General features: G+C 39.8%; 1 protein-coding gene across 1 annotated transcript in view; it reads right to left on the bottom strand.

Moving 5' to 3' along the window:
• Window positions 1-57: 57 nt before the first annotated feature.
• dars1 (aspartyl-tRNA synthetase 1) overlaps window positions 58-9,782 on the bottom strand; it is a 39,378-nt gene continuing 29,653 nt past the window's right edge. The window contains exons 11-18 of the mRNA XM_037789264.1: window positions 7,497-7,631; window positions 6,000-6,147; window positions 3,785-3,931; window positions 3,391-3,433; window positions 2,247-2,327; window positions 1,002-1,113; window positions 755-826; window positions 58-638 (exon numbers count right to left, since the gene is read on the bottom strand). Coding sequence (XP_037645192.1) covers window positions 547-638; window positions 755-826; window positions 1,002-1,113; window positions 2,247-2,327; window positions 3,391-3,433; window positions 3,785-3,931; window positions 6,000-6,147; window positions 7,497-7,631 — 830 coding nt within the window. The 3' untranslated portion in view covers window positions 58-546. The remainder of the gene's footprint in view (window positions 639-754; window positions 827-1,001; window positions 1,114-2,246; window positions 2,328-3,390; window positions 3,434-3,784; window positions 3,932-5,999; window positions 6,148-7,496; window positions 7,632-9,782) is intronic.

Below are 9,782 nucleotides of genomic sequence, written 5' to 3'. Positions count from 1 at the left end.
CGTTCAGATTCAGAAGCAGTACACATACAAAACATTCAAAAAAAGTGAACCAAGTAATTGATGGTTTTGGAAGTTTTTATTATCATTTGTGATTAGTCCTTTAACGACATACAAAACACCTGTAGTTACAGGTAGATACTGCTGCAGACAACAATCAGTAGTCCTTAGTCTGTGCTGGTAGTAGGAGGGACTCAGATCTGTATTAAGGTTGTTTTTTCAACATCTCCATAGAAAAGACAAAACACTGACTTGATTAAAAGATGGATTAAGTTTGTACAGCTTTACAGGACCTACCTTAAATCACCAACTAGCCAATTCCCTTTTCTCCGTTATGTATGTTATTTGTTGTTGTTGTTAGACAACTCCGTACACCAATCAATAAAGTACACCCTACTGTTGCAAATGCTTCATCCTCTCATCTTAAATGGTTAATCATAGTGGCACGTTAGAGTCATAGGGTGGCACTAGCTCCTATACTCTCTCCATTTTGTGGATTGTGGATTAGTATTGTTTCCCATCACCAGCATCTGCTTCGTGGTTGAAGGTTCAAGGCGTCAGGCGCTTGGGGTCACGTGGGAACATGGAGGTCTGACGCACGTTGTGGAGACCCAGGTACAGCATGCAGACTCTCTCCAGGCCTGGGAGGGACGACAGTTCAGTCACTCAACACATCTTTATTTCTGCCATATTCACATATTCTGATAATGCAGGTCATCTGTGTTCAGTAAAACAGAAAAAAACAGAGATTCCTTACCAATGCCTCCACCACCATGTGGGGGAGCTCCATACCGGAAGGAGTCGATGTACGCCTTGATCTTCTCCAGATCTGTTGCATCATCAAAAGAAAGAGGTTGCTAAAAAACCTTGTAATGAACTTAACTAAAGCATCGATCCAACACATTTCCTGGTGTTGTAATTCAAACCTGTCACCAATAGAGGGAGACAGAGATGATATGTAAATGCCTCTTTATCAGAGCCATCTCTACACTCTCTACTCTTACCGATCTGGTGATGGTTGGCCCGGTCAGTCAGCATCTGAGCGTCGTGGACTCTCTGAGCTCCAGACAGGATCTCCTCTCCCCTCATGAACATGTCATACGAGTTGGAGTATTTCTGGACAAAAACAAAAAGAAAAACATCACATAGGAGGTCAACAATCTGTTCAAAGAAAGGAGGGAAAATCAGAATAAGAAATACTTTATTGATCCCCAGGGGGATATTGGGATGCTACAGTTGCCCTTATATTTAAAAGCATAAAGAAATCTAAGAAAAATTGAAATAAAGGAGTTTGTAAAATGCAAATCATGTAACATAATTTATGTAGAGTAATATAAATAAATGATATAAATAAGAATTTAGATAGATAGATAGTTGTTTTTTCCGGGTCAGTACATTGTAGCGTTGACCCAAAATATAAGAAATATGTACAAATATGTGCATCAAACACATACAATATATAACCACAGTGTAAATAAATAATTAATAAAAACAAATGCTGAGAAGTGGGCTCCATTAAGTGTGTTAAATATGAAGGTAAGAATAGTATAAATATGAATTAAATAAGAATATTTCATGAAACGTACATAATAAATGTTGTATAAATGCATAAATAATTGCACAAATAATTGTACAGTTAAGTCTGTAAATTGCACATAAGAATAATAAGAGATTATGAGATAGTAGCTGCTGACGGGTGAAATAAATCCAGGTCCAGTCTAAAGACCCAGATAGACAAAAACATAAATACTTGGAAAGTTAAAAGAAGGACTGCAAGTTGATGGTGTCTGGATCTACACAGGAGTAAATGGACAAACCTGTACTAGAAGACAAATGTGGAGTTTTTTCCACATACAGGAAAAAAATTAGCAGTGCAGTGGCTGCTAGCAGGTTTCTATGATGATGATGATGCTATTGCTGCAAATTCTATTAGCACTTAGGTTAAATTCTTCTTGAACATACTGCAGGGATCTTTACTTGTGCAACAAAATCCACTGTGGTGTTTATCAGCCGGTTCAACCAGGAAAGGAGGACAGACGGCTGAAGAGTCTTTGGCTACAGTCGTCTAAAGCTGCTCTCTGGCCGCAACGCAAGTTTAACCACAGGTCAACCACAAAACTCATTTGCAAAGATTTGCATAACATTTGTCACAGGACATGTAGCCAGTGACTGTGTGTGTGTGTGAGTGTGTTGTGTGAGAGAGAGAGAGAGAGAGAGAGAGAGAGTGAGTGAGTGAGTGAGAGACTTACAGGGTTGTTGGGATCAGGCATGGTGTAGAAGGGTCTAACAGCCAGCGGGTACTTATCCAGCACATAGAAGTCAGTATCATACTGAGGGGGGGAGAAAACAGAGTGCAAACAGTTAATAGCTGTTTTAAAAGACACTTTCTGGATACAACAGATACCTGTGGAGGAATCAAGACAATGATATCTCCCCTTTTCTTTATATGATGTAACATTGCATCATGAGTTACTTGACCTTCCTGTTTATGGTGGTTGCTACCACGTTCTGCACTATAACTACATCTTCCTCCACACTACAGGCAAATACATGTCCTTTTTGCCAACTGCAGTGATATTGAAGACTATGTGAAGTTGTAAACGATCTTCTATGTTATTCTTTAACTCCACCGAGAGAAACTCCAAGTGGAAAATTCCTGAAATGCTCACTGTGTTATGACTTGATAGTCAGATCACCTTGGGGTTTTTTGGAACACACCGATGAAGGCAGCTGATATGTGCTGATTTTAATGCTGCAACCCACCACATGACGGCTTTTTAATACTTTAAATCCACCTACACAAGATCCAAATCACAGTTTTCTCTAACCTGCTGACACAATTTTCTGCAGTCAGTGTCTGTAAGAGCCAAAGTCAATTTGTAGTTAAACATTATTTATTATTTACATGTTGATATTTACTCATGTGTTTGTACTTTGAATATTACATTTATGTTACTGTAAGAAATATACACAAGTGCCTTTAGGACAGACTGCCGACACTTAAAGTAAACTTTTTGGCACTTAGTTTGCGGCAGTTAGTAGCGGCTGGGCAGAGTGGAGCCGCACAGTTGTGTGGATTACTTTGTGGTACATGTTGTGGTACATGTTGTGGATAAACCTGTGGACTGTTAGAGTAAACAGCCGCATATTTGGGAAGTCATTTTTTTTGTTTTCACCAACTTGTACGAGGGAAAGTGGATCAATAAAACCCCTTTTTGCTTTCGCTTACGAGCGGTGTCAGTGTGAGCTGTGTGCATTGAACCAGAAACACGTGTCACCTTATGGTTTACACTCCGCTACAAGTTTTGGATGCGACAGTGTCCAACCACCAATACTCATATTTCTTTTTACACTAAATGATACATGAAATGAATGAAACACATTTGAACATACCTTTTCCTTGACAAGACGTCCGAGCAGTTTTTCATTGGGCGTACTACAGAACAACCAAAAAGACATGAACTTTAAAACTTTATCTTATTGTGTCACATTGTTTACCTGAAAATGAATATTATACTATAATCTTGTAGAGGTTTTACACCAACAGCATAACTAAGAACTACTTCTATGCATTTCTCAACTGTGCTGTTAATCATTAAATAAAACAACACAGATCACAAGAATTACTTGAATATCAAAATACTGCTGAGTTATTGGTCCGACGTTTCACTTCCACTTTTCCACTTAAACTCGAGTCTGAATGTATTTCTGCTGTCATCAAATTAAAATCATCTGACGAGATGAGTGTGATGTGGAACACAGGTCATGCCGTGTGATGTATTCTGACCTGAGGTCATCCTCGTCGCCCATCTCCACTCCGGCCTCGCGCAGCATGGCCAAGCCCTCGGTGTACTCCAGCCTCAGAGTGGGCTCCAGGAATTTGAAAGGCTCACTGGGGTACTGCTTGTTCACCGTCAGGATCTCTGTCTGGTAGCTGATGCAGACAGACACGCACAAACATTAAAAACCTCCTAACAAGGGTTCAGGATTCCTGCCCACACACAGCCAGATGCCAGACAAATTTGCCTTTTGGTGGTTAACCTCACGAGGTCACAGCCCACACTGCTCAGTAGCTTTGAAACTCTTCTTACAAACGTTGTCCCTGCTGGATGTAAAGCCCCTTCTTCTTTCCTTAATAAATGTTCAGGCACATCGGCCAAATCTCCCTACATTTTTATCTTCCATTCATGCCAGCTGCTTTACAAGACACAAATCCAACAATACAAGTAGCTACAGGATCCTCAGCATGTGAACAAAAAGGCATTAAAGCTGCAGTCGGTAACCTTGAGCAAATATTTTACACATATTTTAGTGTACTGTTCAGCTGTAAAATGAGAAAGTTTGTTACCCAGCAGCCATGTTCAGAATCAGAAATACTTTATTGATCCCCAAGGGGAAAGTGGGACATTAGAGTTGCCCTTATATAAAAAAAAGAAATGTAAGAAATGTAAATTAACATGTAAATTATGTACATAATGCTACAATATATAACACAATATATGTAGAGAAATATAGCTAAATAATACAAATAAGAATAAGAAATGAGAATATAAGAAATATAAACAAATATTTGCATTAAAGGCATACAATATATAACATATAACCACAGTGCAAATAAGTCAATACAAAATGCTGAGAAATGAGATCCATTAAGTGCGTTAAATATAAAAGCAATTATAGTATAAATATGAATTAAATAAGACTATTTCTTGAAATGTACAGTATTTAATATGTTTCCTTTGACTTAACTAATTATTGGTTGTCTGTTGTATGTATGGATGGATGGACTGGGAATGCTTGGGGATAAATAAAGTTGTCTGAACTGAACTGAACTGAACTGAACTGGACTGGACTGAACTGAACTGAACTGAACTGAACTGAACTAAATGCCAGGGGATTGCACAGTTGAATTATTGCACAACTTATAGTACAGTTGAGTTAAGTCAGTATTGCACATGATTATGGGGTAGTAGCTACTGATGGGTGAAATAAGGCCAGTCTATTGACTCAGAGTGTCCGATACTCAGAGGGAGGAGTTGTAAAGTTTGATGGCCAAAGGCAGGAATGATTTCCTGTGGCACGCTGTAGTGCATCTCAGTGGAATGAAACTGAATGCACTCCTGAGATTTGTTGAAAACTATCGAGCCAAATCCAAGCACCACCCACCGGTCGGATCAAACTTTCTCCTTTTACAGCCAAACAGTACACTACAACATGTTTCTGAGATTCCTCGGCTCTAATTGGTTGTTTCCTTCAGCTCTGTGACATTTTGCAAATGCCATTAGGAGCCCTAAAAGGAGGATACAGGAGGAACCTTAATTTTTTTCAGATTATCTGTCTCATGCACGACTGTCAGGATATAGTGACCGTTTTATAAAAAATAACTTCTTCTTTTTTTTTTAAATCATATTTGCTCAAAGTTATCGACTTTTTTGTAGCTTTTGATGGCTTAGTCTAAACTGATACTAAAATGCAGAATAAGTTTTAAAATCCATCATTTAGGCAGCCTATATGGCAGCTTAGAAGGCTCTCCTTGCTCGGTGTCATATCCGGTCAAAGCTGTTCTTCAGCAGTGGGATGAAAAAGAGCTTTACCCACTGTTTATATTTCTCCATTCATTCTGCTTCAACAGCTCTCTTCACATGCTGCACTGATTCACACCACTAGGAGGCAATAAAGCCACATCGACAGACTTTCAACAGAGCAGACAGCAGCAGCAGCAGCAGTGGGTGACGACACTTTATATGGATTCAACAGCTAAAATAGTTCTGCTCAGAAACACAATATTTGGACTTTTTGCCATCCACCCTACGAATTGATCCTGTCACAATCCACCTCTTGTGCCGACACCACTTGAGCCTCTATGGCATGTAATTAGCATCAATTTCTGTTGCAATCAGTCACCTCACCACAGCTCACAGAAAGTTTGGGTAAAACAAATACCATGAGAACTTGTTCGGTCAAAGTTAAATGAGTTTTACTGTTATGAATCCTAATCTTACTTGTCTCTCAGGCCCTTGAAGATCTGCACCATGGTTTCGGTGATGGAGTCGATCACTTCGTGGTAATGGTAGCTGAAGGCCATCTCAATATCCAGACCCACAAACTCAGTCAGGTGACGGTGGGTGTTGGAGTCCTCCGCCCGGAAAACTGAAACGATGCAGGTTTAATATCAACGTCTCGACGGAGTCAATGGAAGTGGAGGAGAAGTGGGAGGTTGCAACACGTCTTCTAGGGAAATGTTATTGTCCAGGCTGCACTGAATCTAGGGCTGCACATACAATACACATTTTATTGAAATTGAAATTTGGCCTACTGAAATTTTCACATCGCATTTTTCGTATATTTGTGTGAGTGATGCACGTTTTTTTTAAACTAAAAAAAAAAACAGATTGCAGGTACTTGTATGATGAATTAATGACATTGTGAGTGCTACATATAATTAGCCAGAAGCTGTGCATTATGGTCGCACAGAAGAATGACTGCTCTGTCAATGCAGGAGGGCCTTTCACTCAGGTGAAATTCTTTCCGTCTGTTCTTTTAATTGACAGGTCTTCAGACGGGTGCAGCAGTCTGTACACACGCATGCAAGCAGCTGATTAAATATGCGTCTACATCCCACTGAATGCGGTGGAAATCAGCTATGTGCACATGCACACAATTTCACAATGATTGAGATTTATAGAACGCAGCCGTGCATACGTATGGCTTTATAAATCGGTTCATGTATATTTCTGCTTCTGTATGCACACATAGTTTTAGTCTAGAACCTTACTGTAACTACTCCAAACACAACTAACATGACATCTGCTCATCTGTGCTCAACACCAGCGCTGTGTTTACATCCGTTTGTTCCCTGATGGACCTCCGTAGCTGATTTAAGATAGTGGCACATCACATCACAGTACTTCTGGCCGAGGAAGAGTTGATCTCAATTCTCTTTACTTGCTCAATTGGTGCGACTGTAACTAAGGCAACAGCGGTGAGTGCATTGTTGTTTTAGAAGCAGTGATGACCTTAAGCCCTTTGATTTCTCCGGTGAGAAGCAAACAAAGACCTCGGTCCAGTCTCCAGAATACTGAATGAGTGAGCATCCTCCTCTCAAATGTTTTATTTATCCCGGAGGAGAATTGTTTTTCATCTTGAAATCAGACGCAAGTAGCAAATTAAAAAGGAAGGACCTATTTATGCTGTATGTATTCAATCAGATGGTGGCAGTGTTTGCTTACCTAAAGAGTTGGGGGGATCTCTTAAACTCACTACAGCACCATAACGTTTTTGTTACAAGTTCCATTGTGTCACTGAGCTCTATAGCAGCTCTGACCACAGTGAAAGCAACAGAGGGAGGTCTGTTAAAGTTTAACTATCTAAATGCAGCCATTTTCAAACTGTTATCTCCGTTAATAGGGTCTGCGGGTTTCACGACACTCTCGCTGCTCGTTTCGCCGTAAGTGAATGAGAGCGTGCGAGTGGACGGTCGACTCGGGAGGCATTCTTACCTGGACCCACACAGAAGACCTTGTCAAAGTCAGCACAGATGCACATCTGCTTGTAGAGCTGGGGGGACTGGGCCAGGTAGGCGCTGGTTTTGAAGTAAGACACGGTGAAGACGTTCGCTCCACCTTCGCTGGCAGCTAGAAGTGGACAAAGACAACTTTTAGACATGAAATGAGGATTTACTGCACAGCACAGCACACGGCCGAGCCACTAATCTGTCTTTCAGAGGTTGTTGTGGGTTCAGTTTTTAAGATGGAGTGAAGACACTGGTATCATATAAAACTAGAAAACCTAAGAAATACATTGGTACCAACCATGTCATGCTAGCTTGTCAGGAAGCAATTTCATTGTGTTGAGAGCATTTTTTGACCTCACTGTATAAAATGAACTGTGGTGACCTCAAGGATAGTCACAGCCTCATGAAACTTTACAGTCACAAACTAGAGACCTAGAGCATTCAGAGGATGGATGGCTTTCCTAGCTAGATTGATGATAAGGGGGTTTCTGAGCAGTTTTCAGAACAGGAGTGCTTGCCAAAAAATGCAATTCTTGCAGAAATCCCCAAATATCAAAAATTTTTGATACCAAATCACAGCATGGCTTTTTCTACAGTGTTCCTCAAGGTCTTGGTGTCTTAATGTGGTATTTTGGAGGGATTATTGTTCATTTTTTATCAATTCTTGAGTGGTAAAAAAATGGTTAAATTTAGCACCAAATCTGTGTAACAAATGGTATCAACCCAGAACTTGTTGCAACATTTATGAGACACAATAGAGCATGGGAATGACCATCACAAACTTCTATCATCATGTTCTACACTCATACACTTTCACAGTTTATTTTAATTGATTCATTATTTTTTATTAATGACTAGAACAACTTGACACACAGTGTTGAGCTGCATCTCAAATACATCTTCAGGTTCCTATCTTTCATATGATGTCCACCACTTCTATGTGACATCTACTGTTGACTATTCGTCTCCCCCTGAACATCCTGTGTCCCCCACCACTAACGTCTAAAAGAGACGGTGGCATGGTGAAAGGGGTTAACAGCAAAAGCTGATGTGTTTTTTGACAAACACACATTTTGCAGGAAACTGAGGTTTCTCGCTTCACAAACTGAGACCTAATGACAATAATATTGTTGTCAGTAGATGTTTCAGTTGGAACTCTAATTAGCCAGCTTACAGTCACTTTTTCTCTTTTTTTGAAAATAAGAATAGAAACAAAAGAAACAATGCCGCAGACTTTTTTGACTGCAAATTATTGGATGCTGATATGTTGATAAAAGTAATAGATTTTTAACGTTCATCTAATAAAAAAAACTACAGACAGTTGCCAAAACAAACAAACACAGGTTTCACTCAGGCCAGACTTAGATAACATAACACGAACACATCTGCGGTTCCCTAAACGACACAAACACGTCAGAGGGCATTATCTGATAAGTTTCATGTCGTCAATAGTAGGGTGGGGGTTCACACAGCACAAACTGTTCACTGCACTGTATGTTCTATGGGTGTTGGCAGGCAGGAAGATGCGGTTTTGGTAAAAAAAAAAAAACTAGGCACACTGGGTTGATTTACATGTGCCGCCAAAATAAAAGACCGCCAGTTTTGAATTTAGTAGTGACGGGCTGAGACGATGTGATTGGCTCTTGAAGAAAAGAGGAAGTGAGAGTGTCCCATGTTTCGCCACAGTTCATTTCAAATCTGAGAGGAACGTGGGAGGCAGAGGACGGGAGATTAGTGTACAAGACTATAAGAAATACAAAGAATCTTCATCTGTCTTGACTGCAAATTGATGATTTTAGCGCAAATCCTCCTCCTATTCAGTTATATACAGCTTTCATTATAAATTATAAACACATAACTGAGCATTTTCTCAAGGCTTTAAAAAATTAATTAGTTTCAGCTGAAAAGCAGAAAGGGTTTTCACAAGGTAAATTGTATACACTTAGAATACTAAGTCATCTCTCAGGCCTGATTAGGACTGTCGCAATGACCGCAATATTGCAATAACTATTGACAAGCCAACCAGAGGGGATGGAAAGCAACCGCCACAGCCGCTATGTTCATGTTCTTTCTTTTTTTAATTCTTTGCAATGGGAGCGCCACGTATTCACTAGGGCTGTCAATCGATTCAAATATTTAATCGCATGAGTGTCCATCATTAATCACAATTAATCACACATTTCTTATCAGCTCAAAATGTACCTTAAAGGGAGATTTGTCAAGTATTTAATACTCTTATCAACATGGGAGTGGGCAAATATGCTGCTTTATG

This window comes from Sebastes umbrosus, chromosome 13, assembly GCF_015220745.1.
Source record: "Sebastes umbrosus isolate fSebUmb1 chromosome 13, fSebUmb1.pri, whole genome shotgun sequence".
In the NCBI taxonomy this organism is placed as follows: Eukaryota; Metazoa; Chordata; class Actinopteri; order Perciformes; family Sebastidae; genus Sebastes; species Sebastes umbrosus.
The sequence above is the reverse complement of the archived record's forward strand: the minus strand, read 5'-3'. Positions and strand labels throughout refer to the sequence as shown.